Consider the following 12,975-nt stretch of genomic DNA (forward strand, 5'->3'; position numbering starts at 1 on the left):
ATCTGAAGGTAAATAGTGGTAATTAAGAAACACTACTAGGAATTACATAAATTGAGGTCTTAACGCAAAAAAACAACTAATCACATGAAGTTCTGAAAACGAGTGGTTCCTTGCAGTAGTACCATATGTCAAATTGAGATTAATAAAGAAATATTGTCATCATCCTTACATATTTTGACTTCATTTTCGGTATGATGGTATTTGGAACCAATTTTTTTAAAATGTATTTCACCGTATTGCTTACAATTTTAAGTGGTTCATTCATACTCTGAATTTGCTGAGTTCCCATTAACAATAGCACATTCTGGCATCCCTAATTCCAATCTGATACCAATGGTATCCATAGTCATTAGGTTTCATTATAGGAAAGCTTAAATGTGAGAAGAGGTCTTCTGTGGGAATATGACTAGTATTTCTATTATTAATGACTTCTGGAACCTATTTGATCTTAAATACTGCAAATGATGTTGCATCTTTTCCTCTCTGCTGACAGCTTTTAAATGTTACCCTCCTAATGTAAATTTATTGCTGCAATAGTGAGGGAAAAAAAAGAAAATGTGATCTGAAGATAGAAGGCAGGCTGATCTGAAGACAGAAGGCAGGCTGTACTTGTCTTTGAAGACTGTGAACTCACACACCACATGAAAATCCTGACAATGCTATCAGACTTCTGCATGTGGACAAACAATACCAAACAGTTTGTAACAATAGTTATGGTGTACACTATATGCGTTTGTACTACATTTTTTAAAAAGTAGGTCTGTGCTTCAGACTGTATGTAAATTTAACAGTTACGTCCTCACCTTCCTTACGACACACAGGCAGGCGGAAGGAACTTCCTCCACTCATATTTCCCCTTTCCCTTCACCTCCTGCGAAGGACCTGGCCGACTGGCTATACAGAACAGGAGGAAAGCTAATCCTAAGCTCAGCCTGGAGCTAGCTGACCAGCCAGGCCTCCCTACAGCTGGCCTCTTACCCGGAGACCACAGGCAGGTGTGTTTTGGCCTTCTGCTCTTTACATATCTTATTTCCCTAGCATTTCTATTACTCCTATCTCCCTTATGAAATGTCATCTACCTGTACAGTTACCCTACGCTTGCGCGCGTGGCATGCACACAAGCCATTTGTCAACTTAATGAAGCAGTCCAGCCAGCTCTGTTCATGCTTCCTCCCTGCTGACTCTAAAGAACAGCCTCTGCTGAAAGCGTTCTGTTTCTCTAATCACATCACACATAATTAAGATATGCTCTTATTATACAAAATACAGCCTCTCCTTTCTCCGCTTAATGGTTCGAGATTCAGTGTTTGCTTTTGTAGCACAACAAAGCATTTTTTTCTAGCTCGCAGTATCCCTTTCAGGTACAGGGCCGGATGCCACTCACTAGTGAAAGGCCAAGAAGGAAAGCGTTCCCTGGTTCACGCTTTTTTCCAAGACAAAATACAGTAAATACACATATGTACATCCCCAACATACCTGAAGTAGCCGGCTCTACAGAGGGTAGCCTGTCATTCCCAGATGCCCGAAGAAAGCAGAGGATAGATTTTACTCCCTTTTCTATGACATCTTTAGGTGGAAATTCAAGGGGACAGTGTCTCAGATTCAAGGCTGTCAACGAAGTTAAGCTTCCTGTACAAACAGCGTAATTTAGCAAACAGTTTGAAAGATGGATGAGTTTTCGGATTATGTCTAGCAGTTGAGTTAGAGTGAATTACTGGCATTCACTGCGTTTACAATGATTTTATGATAATTACCATTATCACATATGCAGGTACTATAGACTGCCTTAAATTTATTTGCCCAACTCAAACATTTTTAGCCTGGTCTTTCTAGAACTACAAGTAATTATTCTTTTTTATATACCTAGTATTGCCAATACTGTAATACTTAAGATTACCTATATTATTCACAATGGGCTATGTTTGTATTTAAAAAACAAAAACAAAAATTCAGTTTACTCAAGAAAATTAAGACAAACTAGACTGAATTACATTAAAATGTTTGCTTTCTCCTTCGAAGTAACTCTTAGCTATCATACGTCCTATCAAGAACTTCTACCATCGCTCAGTACGGCAATGCATCTGTGAGCTGAACCAGAAATACAGCATGCATCTGGCATGCATTCTGCCCCTTGATGACTGCAGAAATTTTGTACTTTGGTTTCTAAGATGTTTCACATGACCTTGTATAAAACAGATCGTCATTCTTGTTGTGATTATTTGTAGCTTTTTCTTTTACTTTTTTTTTTTGTCCATATATTCTCCAGTTGCTAAGCATCTTTGCGATCTTTTTTTCATTGTTCATTTTTAACTATTTAATTTCTCTCTAAGCAAATAGTTCTCCCCGTCTGAGATTAGCCTAGACAAAATGAACTGTCTCACAACAGCTGAGCTAACCAGTACAGTCCCTCAGCTCCTGTTCTTGTGCTTTGTCAAATGCGTGGAATTTGCGGTGTTGACAGATCAACGTTTTTACCCAGTATTAACTTTTCTATATAAAAGGAAATGTATGAAAGATTTCAAGTTTTCCTTTTTTTCTAATGTAATGTTCTGACTTCCTAATTCTGAAATCTTTGTGTTTACATTGCTTTTCACTCCAGTCTTGCCATTAGCTGTTCTTGCCCAAGGAAACAAAGGGCTACCACCTCTCAACAGCAAAGAAACATGCCATAAATCTTCAGCCTCCCGAGGGCTAGTGAGCTCAGGCATCTTGCAGGCCTGCTGCACTCTCCTACTTTTCTCACAAGCAAAGTATGTGCTATGAGTTACTCCTATATCCCTTATAAAAGGGCATCCGCCCATATACTTATCCTATGATTCTTGGGAAAGGCACAGCATAAAAGACATATATATATATAATTCTATATATAGACTTATTTACATAGCATAAAGTTACACATGGAAGGAGGTAATGACTGATAGGGTCTTCTTTCTTTTCATATTCTGCTTACTGTCTGGTCAAATAGGAACAAAGAGGCACAGTTTCAGAAATCAGATTTATCATCTTCCCCAAAAAGCTATGCTTCATAAAAGTAAGACAAAATTAGCAAATTTGCCTTCCCAATAACTACACGTTTGCAGAATTATATAACGCTTTCAGTCAGGTTAAAAAAAAAAAAAGCCTAAACTTCCTGATCCAGGCAAAAATACAAGAGCTCAAATCTTAAATCTTTCAAAAAATATGTACAAAGTCTCTAAAAGAAAGGTGGAATATTTTGTCCTGACATTTATTGTAGATAGACATGCAGTTTATATTAGGTATTTAGGAAGTGCAGCGTTGAGAACAGACAACCCAGTCAATCAGGGTATGTATTTTTCATATCGTGTTGCAGTGTGACTAGAGTCACATTAAATCTGCACTCACAGCTTGACCTTCCAGCCTAATCTGTTCCACTTCCTGCAGGCTGACTCCGTGCCTATCTGCTTTACTCGTTACAGTATAAAACGGTGTATTTGCTCTTTTAAAATATTTTTGTAAAATCTCGCAGAAATACCAAATACATTACTAATAGCTATGCTATTAGATTTTAAATTACCAGTAATTAAAGATGAAAGGAATGTTACAAAACAAGTTTTACAATGTGATTAACAGCTCCATTTGACATTAGTTCTCTAGAAATGTCAACTACAGCAATATTGACAAAGTGCACTTAAAAAGAAAAAAAATAAAAACCAGCATGAAAGTAATGGAAGGAAATGAGCAGCTGAAGTAGGTACCAGGGCTCTCCCAGAAGCTGGTGAACATGGAATTTTTTCTGAGCATCGCGATGGGGAGATCTGCTGGATCCTCCTGGGTCCGGTCCCTTGGAAGACTTGAGATCCATGCGCAAAGGGATTCTCCACCTCAGGGAGATCGTACCTACAACCTGCTATATGCAAGCCCATGGCAGCTACGCAGTATTTAATGCAACAACCTATTACTCCCACGGAAAGCAGATTTGCTTCCATTTCACTGAACTGCCCAACAAACACCTGACGCTTTCCAACTCCATTCTGCTTCTTTCATCATTGATCTTTTTGTGACCAGCCACAGGGTCAGAGCTGGCAGGTAACTTAGCAGCAGCAGAGGAAAAGTTGAGTTTTGCCATCCCAACATCAAAATTACTTACTGAGTTGAAGGAAATTCAACTCGCTTCTCAAAAACATTAAAAATTTATGTTTTCCCTGCCACAGACCCTATTTAGAACTAGAGATCACACATTTTAATCAGAAGTGTTGTTCTGAAGTCTGCTAAAGTTGGACTCAAACTGAGAGCCAGTGAAAGCCAGAGCTGCCTGAACAGTTATTTTGAAATGGCACTGAAACTAAAACTAAGGTGAGTTAGAGAAACTGCACTCAGACGGGTTAGATGGAAACATAACTGCACGCGCACCACATGCTGGCTGCCACACAGACCTTATTGTGCTGTAACTCAAGGCAAGAGTACTGGGTCAGCCTGCCAGCATCTCACAGGAGGAGGAAAGTTCTAGGGAAGGCTTGGAGAGGAATTACTTGGTGCTACAGATCAGTGGAAATACCCCTGGCAGACAGACAGGCCAAGAAGAAAAAGGCATAAAGGATGAATTACTTGACTACAAAATAAGAAAACATCAGAAAAGCAGTGCTGTGTACATAATTACGTTAGATAGCAACAAAAATGCATAAAACTGAAGATCCGTGTTTATTGCAGAGACTAAATATGCTGTTTTGCAATTACTGCTGTTGGTTTTGTGAAGAAATAGGTCCAGAGAACTCGTGTATGAGCACATCTTTGTCACATAAGCAAGCATTCCCAACACTCCAGTCGTATTGATTGTTTTCAATGAGGTGTTGATGGTGAGCAATATACGATGCTCACCATACGATATTGATGGTGAGCAAATACGGAAGTTTAGAGGCCTAGCAAATCGACTGTATTCTACCATTCCAGAAACAAGTTTTCTAAGAGAGCTACAATTACCGAAATGCCTTTTCATACACTCATGATTCACAAATTAGAAAATTACCTCAAACAGTTATAAAATATAATGCAGAAGTGGAAGAGTTACATTATCAGCAAGAATAAATGGCTTTGAAGATGCAACATGTAAAGAACTATTTGGGAATACGATTAGATTTTAAATAGTTTAGTATGAAGAAACTGAATCTATTTTTAAACAGATTATCAAAATGAATCATACAGATGACTTCAGTATCGGAAAAGTGAAGTCTATTTTATCTTGCTGAAAACCACTCATGGTTGAACATGACTTGATTGTAGTGGGAGAGCTACACAGGACATGCAGCTACAACGCACACTGCATGATGTGGCAGTGTGCACTGACAACATGCATAACGGGGAGGATGGCAAATCAGCACTCTACCTTTCAGCATCCTTTTCCAAACTGTTTACTTAAATTTTAGCCTGCATCACTTGCTGAGATTCTTCATTATTTAGAAGCATTCCTAAATTACTCTAAAGAACGCTTAGATGCAGTAATACTACCTAGCTCCTATACAACGCTTTTACTTTTTAAGCCTCCTAAAATAAGTATCATTGTACCCATTTTGCAGCAGGGGAAACTGAGGCACAGGCAGTCTGGTGACTTACCCTGAGTTCGGTAGCCTACCTGAATTTTCCAGAGCTCCACTGGCAGTACTGAAAAAAGAAGGCATGTACACCAAGTTTCAGCCACTCCACAACACTTCCTGACTAGCACATAGCACACTGAAGTTTAAGATCACCTCTGGAAACAAGCCGGCTGACAATGAATTTTTCATCCCTGGTAACTAAATTCAGAACTCACGGTAATTCTACACAGATCAGGTGAATCCGTATAAATGCTCTAGGAACAGCCCCAGGTAAGAAACAAAGCTGCTCTGTTACCACTCTGACTTCTGCTCCCTTTCCAAAGCTTTTTTTTTTTTTAATTAAATTAAATACCTGTTCTAAGAATAAAAAAAAAATCAATAAATGAAGGTAAACACTGAAGGTAATTCATTCCAGATGTAGCTGAGAAATATACACAAGAGATGAAGACTTAACAGCTGGGAGGGTTATCCTGTATCGTCCTCCAAACTCATCCCAGTTTACATTAAAAACTTTTTGTTTGGCATTTATGATACAAGCACCAGAAAACTGGTGTTCTTACTAAGAAAAGAGAAGAACAACAGCCCTGGAATGGACACTGCAGGATGGTAACTAAGTCAGTGCTGAAGCTGTCAGCATTAGCTCCTACTCTGTTTCTTGATATAGGTGGTTAGGATGGCAAGTGTACAGACAAGAGAGCAATAGGGAAGGGTAGGAGGAAGAGTGGGCTGGGAATTAGCTCATGAAACATGATTTTGTAAGAAAAAGCTGTCTTGTCAAAACATGAGTGTTTTGTAAAAATACACTAGGTTTTGACAACTACTCACTATGTCACAGGCACAATTCCCAGGTTTTCCTCCCAGCCTTCCAGCTGGACTGCTCACTGATCTCCTGATGTCCCCGTCACTGTGGAGAAGAAGCCTGCTACGCCAGCTGCCCAGGACACGCAGGGGACACGGAAGTTCTGACAAGCACAGCTCCACCGCAGGGAAATAAGACGACTTCAGTAACCTGGATTAAGCCATATCTTTAAATTACATCCATCCTCCTTTAGCTAAGGTTCAAACCACTGTGCCTGTGCCAGTCCCAGTCTCACGCTGTCCACTACGTAAAGAGTCAAGACTGAAGCAGCTCAGCTGCTGTGGAGCTGGAGGAGGCATAGTTCTGCACATCACATATGTATCTGTGTCTAAACACTACACAGTAGGTGGCAATGCCACGGACATGCAGCCTTTGCCAAGGGAACTGATGGATCGTGCAAAGCAAGGCATATGGCAGGGCAGCATCACCCCAGCACAACATTCCTGCCAGCTGCATCCAAGATCCTTGCGACTCAGAAATACTGAGGGGGATGTGGGCAAGCGATTAAGCAAACAATGCTGAAGTTGTGCTGTCGGAACTGGCAGAGCAGACCGGCATGGCTTGGGCCACTCCTACACAGGCAGGGTGTCACTGCGCTGCTCGCTGATGAGCGCACACACAGCTTCGGAAGGCCTGGCTGCAGCCAGCCTCTAGAAATGCCTCCAGCCATCTGTCATCACTTCACGGCTGCCCAACAAATCCTGCCCTGAAAAAACCTGCAGTGCTCTTTTCCAATTGCTGTGGCTCAGACAAAGACCTCAAACGCAGCAGGAAGGCTGGCATCCTTTTTGGTACCTCTCAGCCACGCAGCCGGTGAGAACAGGAGAGATGCACATACCCTGCACGTGGCAGGAGTTCCCCTCACCTCAATACCCACCTGGGAAATCTGTAATAATCCAGGTGTTACAGTGGCACTGTTCTGATCTAGGATCTCTCCGGCAAACAGTATCACGAGTCAAGTTTTACTGCAGAAGATAGGATCGGGTTGCTCGGAGAACAGCATGCCTCCAGCACAGTGGCCGTGAAGGTGTTGAGCACAGGGCAGGGCGTCGGGCCTGCCCCAGGAGGGTGAGCCGGCCCCACAGCTCGTGGGCTGCCGTCCTGAAGAAACCAGGGCCCCAAGGACCACGGCTGCAGCCGTGCAGACTGAACAGAAGCAGACCCTGGGGCAGGAAGCCTGGCAAAGGGACCTGTTTCGCTCAGAAACCGAATGGCCACACTCCCTTGTCATTATTTCCCAGGAAGAAATGCAATCAGTGCTAGTGAGTGCTGCCCCGGTGCAACTGCTACACGGAAAGGCAAAGCATCAGCATGGCACCAGCAATGCTTTCTGCCAAAATCTTAGCAAAGGTACAAAGAACCCAGAACAGCTGCAAGGAAGTGGTGTTTTCTGCTGCACCTGGTTGTTTTCTTAATGCACTGCCCAAAGAGCAGGAAGGGAACATACTTTCATAGCATTTAATGCAAATAACAAAGCTTTGTTAAAATTACAGAAAGGGTACTAGTGCTTGGGAATGTTATTGGGCCCTAGAACACGACTGTGTCACTAAACAGCTGGGGACGGGTCCCTGATGGGTCAGTCTGTGCCAGCCGTGTCTCTCCCCGTCACTGCCTGCACGTGGCCCAGGAGCACTAAAGCTGCAGACCTCCCCCCAGGGGGTGCTGCATACTGGCACCCCGTTTGGGGCAGTGTGGTTATGTAGGAACAGGTCACTTCGTGCCAGCTGGCCCCAGCAGGTGGGGACAGGTCTGGGAACATTCTGGTTGCTAGCAGGGATGTCACCTCAGACAGGTAGGATACCTCGTGCACAGAGTACCGGGAAGCCAACACGAACGTAACGGAGCCCAGTGAAGCACAGGAGCCAACGTGGCCTATCTTAAGCAGCTGTGAGGATGTATGTGACAGCGAGCAGCGCTCAGCTCAACCCTGGCACAGGGCAGTCTAACATCAGCTCTGTAAGCAGAAGGAAGTTGGGCCTAATTGTGTGGCCAGCTTGAAATCACGCCTTTTGCTTGGTGACAAGCCCGGAATCGAGATGTAGCTTTGGAGGTTAGTCTTTGAAGTACTACAGCAAAGAGACTTAACGCTCAGACAACTTCAAATAGAGCTGAGGAAAACCAAACCAACAACACAGAGTCAGGAGTTCTGCTGTGAGGACCGACAGTCCCAGGGGTGCTGGGCTCTGCGCCCTGCAGGGGCAGGACGAGGAATAAGGAATAGGGACCCCTCCTCAGAAGTCTCTACTCTCAGCTCCAGCTCGCAAGGGGCAGCCTCAGGCCAACCCAGGAACCTGCACAACGTGCTCAGGAACGTTTGATTTGGAAATACTTGTGACTCCCAAGTAGTAACTGCTAATGCAAGAAGAGTTATAACGCTAAAGATGTCTTTAAAGTTTGAAACTGTAAAAAGCTGCTGTAGAAGTTCTCAGCTCCAATTGCATTTAGAAATGCCTTACTGTGAGAACACCCCAAGATTTCTGAGAGTTCTGAAACGTTTTTTTTTGCTTCAGCTTTATTCAGAGAAACAACATTAAACATTTTTGACCAAAATCCTAGACATTTGATTATTTTTTTTCCCCTCTCAGTGAGGAGAATCATTATATGTGCTCTAACACAACTAATTCCCTCCCTACCCCCATGTTTGTAACATCATTCTTTAGATACATACCAAAGTATTCTAAAGTCTAACTACAGAATTGAGCATCTATGACATAAGTGAGTACTTACCAAGCTCTGTGGGCAGCTCTTTTATAGGATTCCTTTCTAAAAGCAGAGTTTTCAATTGCCTTTGCAATAAAACAGAAAATAGTTGTGATGGTAAAAGCAAAGTTCATTTAATTAAGCAGAAACATGAGAATATTTTTCCTCCTTGATTTTCTTCTTGCTTGTTTTGTACTACAGAAGGGAACCCAGGAGGCAAATCCATGCTCCTGCATTGCAAACATCAGTGCTGAAAAATGACATACCCCCAAAGCTTTCTGGTATGGCAATTGGAAGTTTGCATTTATGCCCATGAATTACTATATACTCCTTCAGTATTTAGTATTTGATCTTTCTTTGCAAAGCTTATCACTTTAAACTCTGATACTGACTGTTCCAATTATAAACTCATCATTTTCAGTTGTTTATAATTTTGCTGAGCTGCAACTGTTTGCTTTTTTGAGTACATTCCTCAGGCTACATTTGAGCTAAAACTGTTCAGTCGTTTTTGATAATGATATTAGACAGAAATATGCCCTATTTGTATTTAATTTCATAAACTATTTTTAAAAGCTCCAGTGTTCTTATTCTTAGAAGCAGCCTAGAAGTTTGGCATGGGTCAGACATTCATCTCACATACAAACATTTATGGTGTTTATGTCACACATGACATTTTGGAAGTCTGCTAACATTTAGACAAACCCTAAGCTTTTGAAAAACTATCAGTTTGCCTGTGCTTGGAAAACAATTGATATTGTTTAGCAAGTAAAGTGTCCAGAATTGCTGTATGCGCTGCTGTATGGAGCATCTCTGATGTGAACTTCTGAGCTAGCGAGTGTTGAGGATACGGTGGACATTTTGTCCAAGAACAGGGAGGTTGTCTCTTTTTCCCCTTGTAGCATACAGGTACTGACATCAAGGCAGCTATGAAATGGAGACTACTAGAAAAAAGCAGTAAGAATTTTCCTAATTTTGACTGCTTCATTTTGCCATTTTAATGAGATTCTTTTCAGTAGCTTTTAAGTTTGATATCCAGCAGCATATCAGATCAAGTGATATTCTATAGACAAAGCACTGTCCACATGCCATACACAAAGCATCATCCTACTAGTAAAGTTAATGTGTTTTATTTACCAGTGTTGCCATTTGACTTATTTACTGGTAAAATTCAACAAAAACAAGAAGAAAGCTTGGTAGTTTGTCATAATATTTCTTTACCTCTAGTAAAGAGAAAACAAAACAAACATTTTGGCAGCTGCTCAACACTGGATTAACATTTGTGGCAACGTTTTAAGACATTTCAATTCAGTCAGAAAAATGCAAGCACCATGTTCATGTTCATATTTTTAAAGCAAAGTATCCAATTCAGCTTAAAACAAACGTGGAAGCAGCAAAGGACTCCCCACTTCAAACCCCAAATTCCTTAATAATTTAGGCATTGCTGTACACCAGGTAAAATGCACCTTTACACTCCAGCAAGTAATAACGATGAAATTAAGTTATCATATTGAGGAATTCAAGTAATATTTAGTGAGTATTTCTGATAAGCGTTTTCTAAATCTGAGCTGTTGTTCAAAGTCTGTGGAAAAATACAAACAAGTATATCACATGGTGGGACAAATGGCTGGCATGGTATTTTCTAGGAAGACACGCAGTGAGTACCTTAGTCTCACAGGGTTTCAACCAGTTGTACAATGATGACCATACAATTCACAAGCTATAACATCGCTCCCATCCATTTTAAGAACAATTTATGAAAGCTATTTAAAAGATGAAGACATTAGACCCAACATTTTTCAGCTATTTTTTAGAGGCATAGCCTTCATTTACTGTATTTCTCTAATCAGAAGTTGAATATATAATCTTTCACAAACAACTGACCTTAAAATACCCTTAAGCATCTTATTTCAATGTCACATGTTTAATTCTGGAAAATTCCACTGCATATACCGTTCAAGGGTTGTCTTTTTTTCCTTACTACTCTTCACAGAAAAGTTTCTTTTAGAACCAGAAATGCACGCATTCTTGTCAGTTTCTTCTCCTTTCAGCACACATCATTCCCTTGTTCCCAATAACTACTATACATTGTGTTTGTAGTCTTCCACTTCAACTGAGAAGTAAGGATTGTCCAAGCACATTGAAAAACTGGCGAGAAATTAGTTGTGGTGACCTCAGCAACATGAGAGCAAGTGCACTTTTCAGGGTCACAGCAACATTGTGGACACCCTGCTTTGCACACCCCAGATAACTCAGTGACAGCTAATTAATCCTTCCAACAGTTAAATACCATGTCAGATGACTACCAGAAACAGATTAATAGATAACAGTCTTTGACTAAACTGTCCCTCGTTAACAGTTACAAGAGACTGATGTTTGTATCTATGGGTCCATGTTTTCACCTCACATGCGGCACTAACGTTGGTCAGCTACAGTCAGTAAGCTTTACTCCATTTTATGAGAAAAATGCTAACAGGATGTACATTTCTGAAGTTAAGTGTTTAGAAATTCACTAACACAATATTAATTGGACCTTTCACTTCATCTGTGTTTTAGTAAACAAAAATAAGCTTACATAGCGTTCTGTACTGAGGTTAATGCCAAAGAAAAGCATGTAAAAGTTGGACTGTTACAATGAAATTGCAGTAGGGCAAATAGAAGAAAAATACATTTTTTATTAAATTGCCTGTATGACCAATGGTCTTACCTGTGGTAACCAATTCCAGGGGGAAGAGCTGTAATCTTGTTAAACCGGAGATCCAGCCAAACAAGATGTGGCAGCTTTTGAAATAAATCCTCGGGAATCATCGATATGGCATTTCCCTCCAGATGAAAGTGCTAATAGAGAAAAAACATAAACATGTGTTAAATCCAGAAATAGAGGAACTGTTCCTTGGCACGCAGTGTTGAACATGGAAACTGTAAACTGCTCTACACTTTTACAAAAAGAACAGTTAAAGGAGATTAAGGGATACACAATTCTAAGTTATACACATGACTGAAGGACCTTAAAAACAGAACAAAACATGTATTAAAGATCATATCTAAGAATCTGTAGTTTTCCCGTTCATCTGACAAAGCAACAACCCTTAACTGCCTTGCGCTACATTCAAGCCATAGGTATTAAAACACAACGACATACACACCTTTATATCAGGCAGTTTATACATTTCCTCGGTAAGATGCTTAATATTTTTTCTACTAACGTCAAGGGTACTTGAGGACGATGACACACACTCTTCAACAGCCTTCCTGATCTCTTCTGGTGAATTAGAGCCAGCGGAGTTTCTCTGTTTGAGATACTCATCTCCAAAGTTATCACCACTGCCATTAAGCCCTGTGTAATAGCTGTCATCCATTTGTCTGCAAGCCAGAAACACGGGCTCAGTAATTCAGACCGACCAACTGAAAGCAGGTCATGATCTGAGAAAAACCACGCAGTATTTTGGAAGCAGAACGGCTACAAAGCAAGCTTCTCGTTTATGTTATTTTCTGATCGTCCCCAGTGTTACGAAATGCACTGGGGTACAGAAGGCACGCCGTGTGTGCGCGTATACATACACACGTGTAACTTTATAAGGTACATATGCTATAACGCGTACATACGCGCACCCCCAGGCCCACCCGCCCGGGGCGGCGCCGAGCCGCTCCCCCCCGCCTCCCACAGCCCGGTTGCGCCGCGCTGCAGCGCCGGCAGCACGAGGCCGCCTCCATTTAAAATCGCGTTAATTCCTAACGGTTCTAGCGGGTGCTCCGGCGGCAGCCACGCTCTCCCGAAGCCCTCCAGCCGTGGGCCCCGCGTTCCCGAGGCCCCGCGGGCGGCAGCCGCGCACCCGGAGCCCGGCAGCGAGGCCCCCGGCCCCGGGCCCC

The 12,975-nt window shown here is 41.8% G+C and overlaps 1 protein-coding gene across 1 annotated transcript in view; it reads right to left on the bottom strand.

Moving 5' to 3' along the window:
• Window positions 1-12,954, bottom strand: part of LRRC27 (leucine rich repeat containing 27) — a 28,153-nt gene extending 15,199 nt beyond the window's left edge. Inside the window, exons 1-6 of the mRNA XM_048048862.2 lie at window positions 12,843-12,954; window positions 12,252-12,468; window positions 11,813-11,943; window positions 9,136-9,194; window positions 5,569-5,616; window positions 1,477-1,629 (exon numbers count right to left, since the gene is read on the bottom strand). Of these exons, the coding sequence (XP_047904819.2) occupies window positions 1,477-1,629; window positions 5,569-5,616; window positions 9,136-9,194; window positions 11,813-11,943; window positions 12,252-12,464 (604 nt within the window). The 5' untranslated portion in view covers window positions 12,465-12,468; window positions 12,843-12,954. The remainder of the gene's footprint in view (window positions 1-1,476; window positions 1,630-5,568; window positions 5,617-9,135; window positions 9,195-11,812; window positions 11,944-12,251; window positions 12,469-12,842) is intronic.
• Between the last annotated feature and the right edge of the window lie 21 nt (window positions 12,955-12,975).

This window comes from Anser cygnoides, chromosome 7 (assembly GCF_040182565.1).
Source record: "Anser cygnoides isolate HZ-2024a breed goose chromosome 7, Taihu_goose_T2T_genome, whole genome shotgun sequence".
NCBI lineage: Eukaryota > Metazoa > Chordata > Aves > Anseriformes > Anatidae > Anser > Anser cygnoides.